This window comes from Diceros bicornis, chromosome 22 (genome assembly GCF_020826845.1).
Source record: "Diceros bicornis minor isolate mBicDic1 chromosome 22, mDicBic1.mat.cur, whole genome shotgun sequence".
Classification (NCBI taxonomy): Eukaryota; Metazoa; Chordata; class Mammalia; order Perissodactyla; family Rhinocerotidae; genus Diceros; species Diceros bicornis.
This window is the reverse complement of record NC_080761.1, coordinates 36,292,391-36,307,169: the sequence shown is the minus strand read 5'-3', so window position 1 is coordinate 36,307,169 and position 14,779 is coordinate 36,292,391. Positions and strand designations below refer to the sequence as shown.

Sequence of the window (14,779 nt, the reverse complement as noted above, 5' to 3'; positions counted from 1 at the left end):
CCTATAGTTTTCTGGCAGGATTAGCATTTGGCCTTTCAAACTATTTTCCTTCCTATTCATACAGTGCCTAAGCTGACCCAGGCAAGCCATGGTCAATAAAAAGTTAAAAAATAACTTTCCTTTTCAAGCTATTTATATAAGAATTACTAACAAATAAGCACAATTTCTTGGCTTCCAGCTCCTGTCATGTCTACTGCAAAGATTCTTTTGCAAAACTAACCTTACCATAACCTGATTTTTCTGAACATCAGAATTTTGTTTTTAACTTCAAGCTTCCCTGTACAGAGAGAAATACACAAAACATCACCCACCCACTTCCCAAACCACTCAATGATGAATTGGAAGAAAATTTGTACAGTGACTTTCGTGATGAAGACAGTGCAGCTAGGCATTTCCTTTATATTATTTCTTTAATGATGCTGATTTATTAATTTAAAGGAACAACTGAGCAGTGTAAGGAAAGCAGAAGCAGAGCCTTCATTCCAACTGATTATTATTTCAATTGACTATTGGAGACAGAAATCAGTGTACAAAATAAGGGACCACAAGTCTGCTGGACAGATTAGAAGTTCTGGAGCCTCACAAGTAGTCTCAATTATTTTTTATTCTGAAACAGAGTTTCTAGGAGCTTCACCCAGGATCCTCAAAACTCCAGATCCACAAATTGTTCTGTTGTTCTGTAGCTTCTTGAAATGTTAAGCTGAGGCCTTCCATTGCAGGTGGATGGAATGGACCTCAGAGATGCAAGCCATGAACAAGCTGTGGAAGCCATTCGGAAAGCAGGCAACCCCGTAGTCTTTATGGTACAGAGCATTATAAACAGAACAAGGGTAAGCGAACACAAAGGGCAAGGTAGGCATGTCCAAACAGTTTTCAACTTGGAGTGTAATGTGTCAAGGGCCAAGTTGTCTCTAGGAGCAAAGATACAGAGTCTTGAAATCTCAGGAGACTTGTGAAAAATTTGTTTTGCTTTTTTTTATTGAATTGTCCTGGAAATCCCTTCTACCATGTTTAATAAACATCTGAAGTCTGTTGAAAACACACAGAAGTAGGATGCATTGGTGGCTGTGGGTATCTAGATGGATAATTATTAGTATTCATTATAGTCACAAAATACATAAGTTGTTAAGAGGGCAGTGGTGTAGTCATTCAAGTTAATAGTCTGTGAGCTCTGATGGAGTCCCTTAGAAGCCAGAGAGATTACATTTTCTTTATAAATTTATCTCTAGACAGAATTTCCAGCTTGTGCAATCCCATGATCACCTGTGAATGATCACTAATGCATTTGTCTATCCCACTGAACCTTATATTTCCACATGGTGGATTTTGTTTAAGCTATGTGTTTATATCCTAGTGATTTCGTGACTGCTGTTTCCCAGCCACAATGGCTATGTAGCTCTTCATCACTCTATAGCCCGTGGTGGACAGAAATCTACTAACTCATTTTACCGTCAGTCATGCCAGATAAAATTGCTTTAAAAAATATCTTAGAAAGTATAAGCACATTTAGTGAATATTGTTGATGGAGAAGATACTAAGTGAGGCTTTGTGTATTTGATGTGCCCTAATATTGAGGAAGATGAAAATTATGCCAAGAGTTTAGAACTATTTTTTCTATTCTTTATGCCTCAGTGAAAAAAATTATTTTCATGTGCAGCCATTCTCAAATATATTTGGGCCACATACCCCTTTGAAAGTTCTTCAGAAACATACACATTCACTGAAAAGTTTGCGTAACATTGCAGTTTCCTAAGTGTACTGAAGCTCACGGAGAAGTTCTACGTCTGAATTTAAGAACCCCTGTCCTACTGATTCTCTTTGAAATACCAGCTTTTAGCTTTTAGGGTTGGTTGTCTTTAATAGGAAAATGTCAACATATGTGAGGGAAGTTAAAAGAATCATCTAAAACTTAAAATATGTAATTTTATGCATAAAATACATTTAATTTTAACTTTTAAAATTAAGAATTTAACATATCAGTGGTCAAATGATGAAAGCAAAGTAGCAGACAGCCCTGTAGAAGAGATCAGTAAAAGTAACTTGTCAATATTCTATGCCACGGAAGACAAAGTGACCAGATTTGTCCTATTGGGTCTTCCTTTTGTTGTCAAGACAGGTGTAGCTCCGGTCTGGGTTCACTGTAAGAAATGAATTAATGTAAGCAGTTATCTTCACATCTGCAGTTTTTAATCGTTCAGTTGTTTATTGTTAGGTAATAATTATCCATTCAGATGAGAAAATCTGCCAAATGGTACGGCTGCATCATACTGCATTCTTTTCAAGTACTGTTCAGTTTGTTTAAATAACTACAGATCTTTCTACATTTGTTTCTGCTTATTGTGTTAAACATAGACACAGCATGATAATGTTGGTAAATGGCTGTTTAGGTTAAGTTAAAGCTATTTTTTTGTGTGTGGGTGGGTTTTATTCCTTTTTTTATTTTTAATTTCCAACTTTTATATCATTTAGGACAATACTATAAACTGCTGAATAGGATTCTCAGTATTACTTTTAAAAACTTAAACTACAAACATTTCTTTCAATGCCAGTCACATTTTCTAATGAGCTGGAAAGATATTTTCTTCTGCACCTGGAAGATAATCCTATTTTATTATCTGAGGTATAATGATGCCTGATTTTATAGCAGTTATTCCAGGATAAATCTTGCTTACAATGACATGTTTAGTCAAGTTATACGTAACAGGGTTTAAGACACGCTACCCCAAAATATGGCACCTTGGCATACTGGATATTATAAGCTGAAGAAATTTGAGAAAAGGCAGATACAGAGAGGATTCTGACCTCTCCCTTCTCCCTTGAAGCAGGTCATTAGACTCTCATGTGAGAGGTGCCCTTCCTCTACATGGAGGAAATGAACATCCTTATCTCCGAAGATAAGGGGCAGAGAGAGGAATCTGAATGATTAGGCTTTGCTAAGTTTCCCCCGGTTGACTACAGTTAGCTCATGCTCTTCTGTCCGATCATATTTGCCACGACTTTCCATTCTTCATTAAACCTAGTATAAAAACACACAGATTTAATGATTTCTTTGAGTCTTCATTTCCTTATGAAGGCTCTGTATCACATAAAACTTATATTAAATCACTATGTATACTTTTCTCTTGTTAATCTGTATTTTGTTACAGAGATCCAGCCAAGAACCTAAGAGGAAAGATATTTTTCCTCTTCTACATAGGCATTTTGCTTTGGGAAATTAGAATTAATTTTGCATTTAAAATGAGATATACCAGGGCCAGTCCGGTGGCGTAGCGGTTAAGATCGCGCTCCTCGGCAGCGGCCCAGGGTTCGCAGGTTCAGATCCCGGGCGCGCACCGACGTGCCGCTTGTCAAGCCATGCTGTGGTGGCATCCCGTATAAAGTAGAGGAAGATGGGCACAGATGTTAGCCCAGGGCCAATCTTCCTCAGCAAAAAAGGAGGATTGGCGACAGATATTAGCTCAGGGCTAATCTTACTCACAAAAAAGAAAAATAAATAAATAAAAGGAGATGTACTTCATTTTCAATGACTTACTTCCCTGTGGAAATAATCATATCTCCAGTAAGCTAAAGGAAAAAATCACAAATACATAAGAGTCCCTTAATGACAGATGTTTTACCTGTGGATGTCATAAAGCTTCAAGAAAATCTTATACATAGGCTGAAAAGCCAGTGAGTCTCTTTGGCTTTTAGACTGTTCAAGAATCAGAACTTCCCAAAACTAGCCCTGATAATTCCACCATATTATGCTTCACAGAATTCAGTCTGAGCACATTGTCATACTAAAGGGTGGGCCACATTAACGTGGGCCAGAGAATGTTTTTGTCTTCTCTGTGCTTCTTTTTAGTTAATAATGTTTCTATTTTTAGTTAGACCTTGGGACTATAAACAGAAGTTTCATCATTGATTTTTTAATAAGAAATATAATCTGTTTCTACAAATATTTCCCTAATAATAGAATTATCTATCATTTCATTTGCTATGCTCATGCTCTACTTTTATACTCTGCTATCAGGGCCAAATTCTAATCCTTTAGGAGCTGCAAATTGAAAAAGCAAAAAGCAAAGCAAAACAAAAAACTAGAGCTCTTTTAAAATATTCCATTTTTTGCCATTATGGTTTTTGTTTTACATTGTTCTGCAGAACTATAAAAGAAACATAAAACCTCAAAATTCCATGTATGAGGATTAGAAATAAACACCTTCCCTAGCATTGAGTTATTTTGCCTAGGATATGTTTTTAATCTCTTCCTAGTCATTTCTTCCACCTTAATAAATGGTCATGTTCCTTGGCATTTGTGATCTTCTCGTTGATAAAGCAGGAGTTGACATTTTAAACTGAAAAGCAGAGAGAAAGTTGAGATGAGCAGAAATGTCATTGTGCCCATTTCTTTTTCCCGTCTTCCCTCTGTAGGAGAAACATTGCAAGAAGAGCAGATTGAAAGGGTAATGTGGCATAAGCTTTAGTACAGGCGTACTGAGGGAGGATAGAGTCTTTCTAGCGTGTTCTCCCATACAGGGTGGTGTCACATGACAACCTCTCCCTACTCTTGATGCTTACCAGGAGGGCTTTTTTATAGAGGGAAGTAACACAAACATTTAATTGGAGCCAAAATGAATTTTAAATGTCTGCAATTTCCCCTGAAAGATGCAGTCAATAAAAAGAAAAAGATAGCGGGTGTGAAAAGAAAGAGAAGAATTTATTGTGCTAAGGAAATTACTTTTCTTTTTTTTTTTAAACCATGAAAATGCTAAATTCTATCTGGCAGTCATCCTGCCTTTAATGTGTATATTCAACTCCAGTAGTCCTAGCTCAGGGCGAGCCACGAAACCTATGAGAAACATGCTAAAGCAGGACTTCAAATGTTATCCAAAGCCTCATAAATTCCCCAATAATATGGAAACTTTTATGGGAAATTAAAAAAAAACATGAATCTCCATGCTCCTACCTCTGTAAACAGTGGGCAAAAATAAAGACCACCACTATACAGTGGTTGTTTCTTTAAAAATGTTGATTTCATTTTTTAATTAAAAAATAACTATTGATGGGAAGCAACATTAATATTTGGTCAAAGTATGAAAAGTTTCCTTATGGGAAACAAAGGATAAAAGATAATAAAGTTATCAATGAATTAGCAGACAAAAGTTTAATTTGCATTCTGGAACAGAAAAACTATTATTATTTTTTACAAAAAGGCATAATTCACTTTTAAATGTAAATAAAAAACATTTATAGTTTTAATTTTGAAACATGTTTACCAATATGCATGTAACATATATGTATAAAGTAGGCGAAATCTGTATGCATCTGTCTGTGATAGCGAAGACATCCAGTGAAAAGAAAGAAATTTGGGATCAATTTGACAGACTGTGTAGTTAGTTTGTGGCCAGATTTAGATTGAAGTGTAGATTCAGTTCACTGGAGGTAAACCTTTAGTTCCAGACTGTTTAAAAGATGTTGTTATTAATCACCAGACATGACAGGCTCTAGTTTCACACAGGTATTTAAATCAGTAAGTACTTTGTTCTTAAAATTGGAGTTGTTTTAAAAGCATTTCTTTTGCGCTCAGCGCCTCTTATGTTTCCTTTTAGAAATCCCCTTTGCCTTCCTTGCCGCACAACCTTTACCCTAAGTCCACCTTCAGCAGCACTAACCCATTTGCTGATTCTCTGCAGTTCAACGCTGACAAGGTTGGATAATGCCCATTGTCTTGCCATTGCCTTTGCAAATGTTTTGTTCTTTGTGACTACTGTGCCTTTGTCCCAGTTCACTGTTTGCTAAATTTGGGCAGGGAAAAAGAAAACAACTGTGTTTGGAGTGGGCACGCCAGTCTTTCTTAAGCACATTTTCTTGCTAGAGCATATTCATTTTTATAGCTGAAATTAGTTGGTCCTTCTGAAGAATAAGAGGAAATCAGAAGTCCAGTGCCTTTCCTGTATTTTGGTGTGAGTTAAATTTTCTGATACTTAAATATTTGTTAGTTGCCAAATATGTGGACTACTTTCACACATAATTTCTTTAAAACCTTGGATTGGTTTAAATCCTTCTCAGACTTATACAGGGTCCTAAACTCTTCTGTGAGTTAATCGCTTCACAAATAATTGTGTAGGAGTCTGTTGAATATTCATAAAGTGTGTCCATGTAAATGCCTGAATCAGGAAACACATAACTGTTTCAATGCTTGTAAATCTATACTCGGATGTTCTCATATTCTGATGACATTATAAATCCAAAATTGAAAGAAAAATTTACAAGAATGTATATACTGTAATCTGATCATGAAAAGGAAGAAAGCTGTGAACAGTTTCTTTCAGGAAGCATTTTATGAATATTCATTGGATTTTTCATGTTATTGTAATATAGATAACCAAAGATGCTGTATCTGAAGGAATATGTTTTCTGTTACTGTAGGAATTACAGAATTCACATAGAGTTATCTTCTGTTGTTCCCCAACTAACCCTTTTGCTCCCACACCATTTAAGGTTTGTCTTAGTGTGAAATGTTCACGAGTAAGCGAGTGTGTTACAGTGTGCTCTGTGTGTACGTTATAGTTGTGTGCATACGTGGCATGGATTTCAAGTGCGCTTCACATTTTTGCCAATGAAGGCTAAATAATCTTTGCTAAGGCGTTCTATTTTCATTAATTTTAAGAAGTGTCAATAACAAGCTGATTACACATTCTCAGTGAGAATGAGGGTATGTTGTGCTTAAGTAAGATCCTGAACAGTTTTTAGACAAGCAGGTTTTGTTTATTTGTTTTTAAGGAAAATAACAGCTCAGAAAAGTTATGCAGCAAGTAAGATCTCTAAAATTTGCATCCATAAATTTATTAAAATTGTGAGAAGTTTAAATTAGATTTTGTTCCACTTTTTAAAAATGAAATGGGTTTAATTTATGCCTGCTGACATTTCCCATTGTTACAGAAAAGTAAATTTTTTATTTTAACCAGAAAAATTCTAAATTAGACATTCCCCCCACCTTAGTCTGTTTAATAAACCTTGATTGGATCAAATGAGGTTTTTTGTTTGTTCATTTTTATTTGTACGTTGTTAATTTGAGAGTTCTATGGCACAGCATTTGGGAAGATCACAAGAGTTTTGTTTACACTAGTAATTTTGGTCTGTTTGGCCAATGATGTGTAAACCAAACATTTAGTACAGCAGATTCTGTAACTTGAAAATCTATTGCCCTTAAGTCTCTATCAGTCAGCTCTCCTATGCTTTGCTAGAAAAATAGTAATTCATGTTTATTAGGATCATTTTGGGGTAGCTTAGAATCCTGAGGCATGCATTCTGGATCTTCAAAGAAGGATCACATTCAGTGCCATATAGTTTTAGTATTAGGTATATTTTGTGGTATTCTAATTCTTGACACCAATTAATAATCCCTAAGCATTTGTTCATGCCTGTCATGTAGTGTGTTCTATAAGGTGTTTTTTTATCTTTTTCCAGATATACTTGTATAAAATGAGGTATATCAGAAGGATTTTTTGTAGAAAAAAGGTAAAATAGAAAAGGATAGGAAAGATTTAGGTTCAGGGCATCAAGGACAGCTTCACACCAGGGTTAGACCTTCAGCTGGGCATCTCTGATCCCTGAATTAGCTACTGTCTTACTATGGAAATTGGAGGACACAACCTGTGTAATGGAAAGTGCATTGGATTGGATTAAGAACTAAGCAAAAGAAGTCTAGTTCCACGGTGTGATTTTTGAACAAAATCTTTCACTTCTCATGGCCTGAGGTTAGTTAATTTGCAAAATGAATAAAATGAACTCAGTGACTTAAGGGCCTTTCAGACTCTAATATTCTGTTTGATGATCTATCATTAAGAACTTGATGATACCAAGCCCTTTTTTTGAAATAGGACTCGTAGCCCTAAGTGACAGCAAGTATACCATACTTTGGGTTTGTGTGAAGTATTCACCCATGTTTTCTCATTTGCCTGGCGAAGCTGCCTTGGCAAGGAAACGACGGTGTTGTCCCTTAAAACCAGCCTCTCGGATCTGAGTCCATGTGCTCTATGCTAACAGATTGGCTCCCTGTGGATGAACCTGCATGTGTAATGCTCATTTTCATGTATTTGTTGAGAGAGTTGTCTGGAGAAAGGATTCAGGTAGCAATAAAAAATTCTGTATATATAGTCTCACTAATAAATTTTGAACTTTGATTTTTTGATTAACTTCTTTATTAATTTTTTTCTAGTTTCTTGGAAGAACATTTGTAGACCCCTAAAATCTTGCCTGGAACCCCTTCACATGCATGATAACTTTTGAATGAGAATTCTTTTTTCCGAAAGGGGAAGTTTGTGCAATTTTCCATCTTAAGTTATTTAAGCCTTCAAATTGAATAATTCATCACCTTGAAATACCAAATAACAGTTTAATGACTTGTGCTCTGCACATACTATTTTGTTTTGTATATTTAAATTTTCCTGAATCCTGTCTACCATTTTATATGTATATTTTTTCCCGTTATTTATGTCAGGTATTTTAAAGCCAGTTTTTTGTTTTTGACATTTTACTCATTTCTTTTCCGTTAGTTTTTCTTCCTTCAACTGCACATACCCACTGCATTCTTCTTGTCCCCACAGGCACCCAGTCAGTCAGAATCAGAGCCAGAAAAGGCTCCATTGTGCAGTGTGCCTCCACCCCCTCCCTCAGCATTTGCAGAAATGAGTGGTGATCGTGCACAGTCATCTGCGAGCAAAATCTCAGAAGAGGTGGACAAAGAGGATGAGTTTGGTTACAGCTGGAGTACGTTGTCTCTCTGTAATGTGTTTAATTCTGAGAGCTATTAAATAGCTCTGGGCTCCTCAAGGCTTATGCCTGGATGAATAAGTATGTTTCAACTTTAATTATACATACTGCAGTGTTGTGGGGAAAAAAATACTATTTGTTTTCCTCACGTATAGCACACGTTCCCAAGGCATGAAATCATGTTCTTCCTTTCCTTTAAGTGTGCATTCCTGTTAAAGCCCATTCTGCCATTGGTCTGGAAATGACGGAGGGCGGGGCACGCCCGCGGAAGCTAGCACTGGCCCAGCCACCTGGTGGTCTTGAGCTAGTCATCGCCCCTCTAGGCCTCAGCTTCCTCTGTGTAAAATCTGTTGTTGATATTACACTTTGAACTTGGGCATTTTCTGTACTAGGGTGGTAACAGAGTATAATTGTTGAGATCAGATCTTTGGGCACTTGGCAAGCTGTTTGACCACCTCTGAGTTTTAGCCTGGTGGTTGTCCTCTTTCTAAAATGCAGTGCTGGGGCCAGCGCGGTGGTGCAAGCGGTTAAGCGCGTTCGCTCCGCTGCGGCTGCCCCGGGGTTTGCTGGTTCGGATCCCGCGTGCGCACCGATGCACTGCTTGTGAGTCATGCAGTGGCGGCGTCCCATATAAAGTAGAGGAAGATGGGCATGGATGTTAGCCCAGGGTCAGTCTTCCTCAGCAAAAAGAGGAGGATTGGCAGATGTTAGCTCAGGGCCGATCTTCCTCGCAAAAAAATAAAATAAGATAAAATGCAGGTCTTACCTCAGGTTGCTAACATTAACTTAGATAATGTCTGGGGACTACTAAGCACCATGCCTGATGCACAAGAAGCATTCAAAGGCAGCTGTTATTAGGATCATTGAGGTGTTTCTGTTTTCTAAGGAAATAAGCCATTTCACAGGGAAATATTAAAAATTTAAGCAAAAGTTATAAATGCATCAGCACTTTAAAAAGTTTCATTTTAAAAATATAATTATTTCCTTTAAGAAAGCTATTGTATATGCTTTTAGGAAGTACAGCTGCTAGATTCTAGAAGGAATCAGGAAATGGCAGTTTATGAAATTGATGCAGTTAAGAATCAATATAGAATGCATGAAATTACCCATAGAGTAACATTTTCTAAGAGATGATTTGTAAAATTTGCAGTTTTCTAAGTCTATTTTCAATGAAATTAGAGTATATTGCTAATCTGTCAAGGTGGCCAGAATGTACTCTGAGGAAAACATGAAACCGAATGTTTCAGTTATCTATTGTCATGTCACAAGCCACCCTAAAACTTCATGGCTTAAGAAAACAATTTATTATTAATCTCTCAAGGTGCTGTGATTGACTGGGCTCAGCTGGGCTGGGCCTCCAAGACGGCTCACTCAAAAGGCTGACAATTAGGGTTGGCTACTGGCTGGTTGCTCCTCTGGGCCTGTGGCCTGGGCCACCTACATGTGGCCTTGCCCTCTCAGATTGAAGAATAAATTCTACCTCTTGAACCTGTGGAATGGGAGATGTAAGTGGTCTCAACATGTAAGTAGGGCATGTATCTGAAAGCTGGGATAGGTACATCGATTTGTCCTGGCCTGATGGCTTGGTGCAAATAGAAAACCCATTCCCTTTATTTTAAATATATGTACCAAGCAACTGCCCAACATGATGGGACACGCAATATAGATGTTCCTGTGGGAGAAAAGCTTCCACTGACCAATGAAGACAAATACTCTGGATGTCCTCTTCTCCTCTGAGAATGATAAAGTAACATGTTTTTTTTTTTTTTTTTTTGTGAGGAAGATCAGCCCTGAGCTAACATCCATGCCAATCCTCCTCTTTTTGCTGAGGAAGACCGGCTCTGAGCTAACATCTATTGCCAGTCCTCCTCCTTTTTGTTTTTCCCCTTTTTCTCCCCAAAGCCCCAGTAGATAGTTGTACGTCATAGTTGCACATCCTTCTAGTTGCTGTGTGTGGGGCGTGGCCTCAGCATGGCCAGATAAGTGGTGCGTCCGTGCGCGCCGGGGATCCGAACCCGGGCCGCCAGTAGTGGAGCGCGTGCACTTAACCGCTAAGTCACGGGGCCGGCCCCAACTTTCTGTTTTTTTAAATGCTTTCTTTTTTCTTTTTTTTGTGAGGAAGATCAGCCCTGAGCTAACATCCGTGCTAATCCTCCTCTTTTTGCTGAAGAAGACCGGCTCTGAGCTAACATCTATTGCCAACCTTCCTCCTTTTTTTTTTAACCCCCAAAGCCCCAGTAGATAGTTGTATGTCGTAGTTGCACATCCTTCTAGTTGCTGTATGTGGCACGTGGCCTCAGCATGGCCCGAGAAGCGGTACGTTGGTGCGCGCCCGGGATCCGAACCCGGGCCACCAGTAGCGGAGCGCATGTGCTTAACCGGTAAGCCACGGGGCCAGCCCCCAACTTTCTGTTTTAATCACAGTCTCTTGAGACTATGTTAATGTGAATCACTTCTCTTGGGCCTGATTACCTCAGGTGAGCTGACTAATCAGACACTGTACTGTCTGCATCCTGGATGCAAAAAAGTTGCTCGAAGTTTGGGTGCTCCAGGAAACCAGGCTTGATGCTCTGGTGGCCAGTCTATTTAGCTTTTCTTAACTGCCAAGGATTACATTTTGGTAAAAATAATGCCCTTTTGAGCCTATTCTAAATAGCTTTCCATAGTAAAGCATTTGGCTGTGAATTAACTCTCAGTACCTAAGATTTTATTTGTTATTGTTGTGTAGAAAACATCAGAGAGCGTTATGGAACTCTAACAGGCGAGCTACATATGATTGAACTGGAGAAAGGTCGTAGTGGTTTGGGTCTAAGTCTTGCTGGGAACAAAGACCGATCCAGGATGAGTGTCTTTATAGTGGGGATTGATCCAAATGGAGCAGCTGGGAAAGATGGTCGATTGCAGATTGCAGATGAGCTTCTAGAGGTAAGTTGTGGAAAACGCTGAATTTACTCTTGCTGAATCAGTGCAGTGGAATCATCAGTTTCCAGAATATCCACCTGGACCTCACACGGTGACTGTGAAAACTATCACTTGTGTAATAAAATAGATGCATTGCAGCAAATTTGGCTCTACACCAAATCTCTGCTATGTAGTGTCTATGTTCCCATTAACTTCCTTTAAAAGGTTGTGACTTTGTAGCACCAGAAACAATGTTTGCCCCAAGACAGTAATAAAGATCACACTTGAAAATCATTTTTTGTGTGCTGCGTTTTTATTAGGAGCTTTTGAAAAGCCAAATGATCAGTCACTCCCTGGTAATGAGGCCGACCCACTGGACATTCTGGAAGTTGAATCCCTAATGGTAGAAGTAATGGCAATGGGGTGCAGTGGGGGTCAAGATTAAGGCTAAATAACAAAAACAGTAACTCAGCCCACCAAACAAAATAAATTTGTGGACCATACGTTATAGTGTTAGGATTGTATGCGCTTGTATTGTTTGTCCTTGCCTCCTGTAGCCTGGAATCCACATGTCTTTATATTGCCTTAATACTCTTCCCCATACCTCGTGTGTTTCTCTATTGGCTAGGAAGGCTCAGTCAGCAATGGATAAATGACTAAATGCCTGGCAGTTTCCATTAGGTACTGTGCTTCTTAGGCACATTCTGCTGCCCAAGTCCTGCATCTGCCAGCATCGCTTCTCCCAGTGGCCTCCCAGGGCTCAAGTGTTGAGATTAACTAGGAAATATGACAGTAGGGGATCTCCCAGGATGATCCATGCAGGTCACAAGTGCTTCCACAGAGCCCTTGGTTTGTACAAAGCATTCTGGAAGCCCCACGCATGCCAGGAAGTTGACTCTCTGCTCTCCAGTCAGTCCAAGCGGTGCCTCTTTAGTCCAGGGAGGTCGGACTACATACACGTCGTTTCATGTTGGCTTTAAACATGAGCTTTTCTTTATCTACCATCAAAGTCAGGTTCAGGTTCTGGGAAAGAAAATATATATAATATTTTACAGGAAGAAAAAATGTACTTTTCCTTAACTAGATAGGATGATAAAAATTTACAAAATTAAAATTCCAGGCTCAATTAATGATATTTATTTCTCATAGATCAATGGTCAGATTTTATATGGAAGAAGTCATCAGAATGCTTCATCAATCATTAAATGTGCTCCTTCTAAAGTAAAAATAATTTTTATCAGGTGAGCATTTTCTTTTCTTGGTTTACTAAATACTTTTTGTTAGCCTTTCAATTCTGAGTTCTTTCGAATGAAAATAAAACATTTATAAGTGTGTGCATGTTGTAGTTCCAGGTCTTGAGGGTTACAGAACTTTCTCTGTTAATCCTTCTGAGTCTTCAAGTAAAAGAGTAAAAATAATATGAATCATTATGATATGATAGGTCAATGCTTTTTCTTTTAGAAATAAAGATGCAGTGAGTCAGATGGCCGTATGTCCTGGAAATACAGTAGAACCTTTGTCTTCTGCCTCAGAAAATCTACAAAATAAGGAGGTTTGTAGCTTGTGTGTTTCTCTGGGAAGATGTGATTGATATACCACTTATTAATTCAGCTAACAATTATAGAACCCTTACAGGGATATCAAAGATAAATAAGTCATAGCCTTAGCCCCCAAGGAGTTTACAGCCTAGTACAAGAAACACTCATGTAGATAAGCACACCAGTTACATGAGGGCTAGTAGTCGAGTCTGCATAGGGAATAATGAAGGTAGAAGAGGAGTTGTCAGTTCTGCCTCAGGAGAAAGAGTGAAATAAGCCTTTATAGAGGGGATTACACATGAAGTGTGTGTTGGAAGTAGAAGACTGGGGGGGGTGCAGAAACAAGGTAAGCAGAGGGCATGGATTGAGGAATGGCCTGGAGGCTCTGGCAAATGCAGAGAATTGAAAACTGCAGAGCATTGCTGAACAGTGGAGACAGAGACTGGGGAGCTGGTAAGGAAAGGGTCAGCGAGAAAGGAGGTAGGGTCAGATGTTGGGACTCATGATGCAGACTTTGTCTTTGAGGCAGTGGGGAACTCAAAGAATGAGAATTGTAATTTTAAACACTTCCTGGAAATGGTGTGGAGAAAAATCATAGGTTGCAAGGAAAGTAAGTTAAAGGGAGTAAGAAAATTATTGGGGTAGTTCAAGAGAAAGATAATGAGGGCATGAACTCATGCAAAAAAACAGGAAATGGTTGCATCAGATATTTAGGACCCAAATTGACATTACTTCATCCCCACCTAAATTTACTCAGTCAAGAAAAATGAGTGGTTGAGACTCTATTTATCCAGCAAACATTTATTGAGTATACGCCTTGTACCGGATAGTGTTCTTTGGGCTGGGAATAGGCCAGTGAATGAAACAGACAAAATGTACAAGGCTTCCACGTGTCTGACTTGGTGGCTTGTGGATGGCTCATTTTCACCAAAATAGAAAAATAAGAAAGAGCAGATATTTGTAAAAGTAAAAACATTCTATTTGAAGCAGCTTAAGAGTGAAGTGCCTGTTGGAAAGCCTGGTAGAAGTGTACACTGGGACATTTGGTTTAGAGTTTAGTGATGAATTCCCATAGATGCAAATCTGGCATTTGTTAGCCATGGGAGCTGAGGCTCTTTCCTACAGAGAACAGAAAGAGAAGAAGAGGTCCAAGGTCAGATCATGTAATGTCAGCAGTAAGGAGGAAGGCTAATGAAGAGTGGTCAGAGATGAAGAAGGACCAGCAAGTGAGTTGCACAGCAGCTTAGGAGACCGTGTTGCAAGGAGAAAGGTATTTTCCACAACGTTGAATTCTGCAAAGAGCTCAAGTAAGAAGATGAATAAAGAGACTCCACTGGACTTGGCAGTTAGGACGTTGTTAGTGATTTTGAGAAAGCAAATGATGGATAAGAAATTAGGAAAAAGAAGGCAGTGGTTAGAGGGTGACAAAGAATGAAGAGAGTTTTTGGTGGGAGTTTTGCCTTGATTTGGAAAAGCTTTGGATACATGTTTAGGATGAATAAAAAGGTGGTAGTAGTGAAAAGCTTAAAATTAGAGGAGCCATGATGACTCTCAGTAGGAGAAGGTCTAGAAACAGAAACACTCTT

At 38.6% G+C, this 14,779-nt stretch overlaps 1 protein-coding gene across 7 annotated transcripts in view; it reads left to right on the top strand.

Moving 5' to 3' along the window:
* Positions 1–14,779, top strand: part of MPDZ (multiple PDZ domain crumbs cell polarity complex component) — a 158,636-nt gene that overhangs the window by 117,635 nt on the left and 26,222 nt on the right. For 5 of the 7 annotated variants that reach the window (XM_058565797.1, XM_058565802.1, XM_058565796.1 and 2 more), the window contains 6 exons: positions 720–830; positions 5,589–5,687; positions 8,589–8,751; positions 11,483–11,679; positions 12,805–12,896; positions 13,117–13,207. In XM_058565797.1, the coding sequence (XP_058421780.1) occupies positions 720–830; positions 5,589–5,687; positions 8,589–8,751; positions 11,483–11,679; positions 12,805–12,896; positions 13,117–13,207 (753 nt within the window). The remainder of the gene's footprint in view (positions 1–719; positions 831–5,588; positions 5,688–8,588; positions 8,752–11,482; positions 11,680–12,804; positions 12,897–13,116; positions 13,208–14,779) is intronic. The other 2 variants (XM_058565800.1, XM_058565803.1) reach the window with 2 other exon arrangements.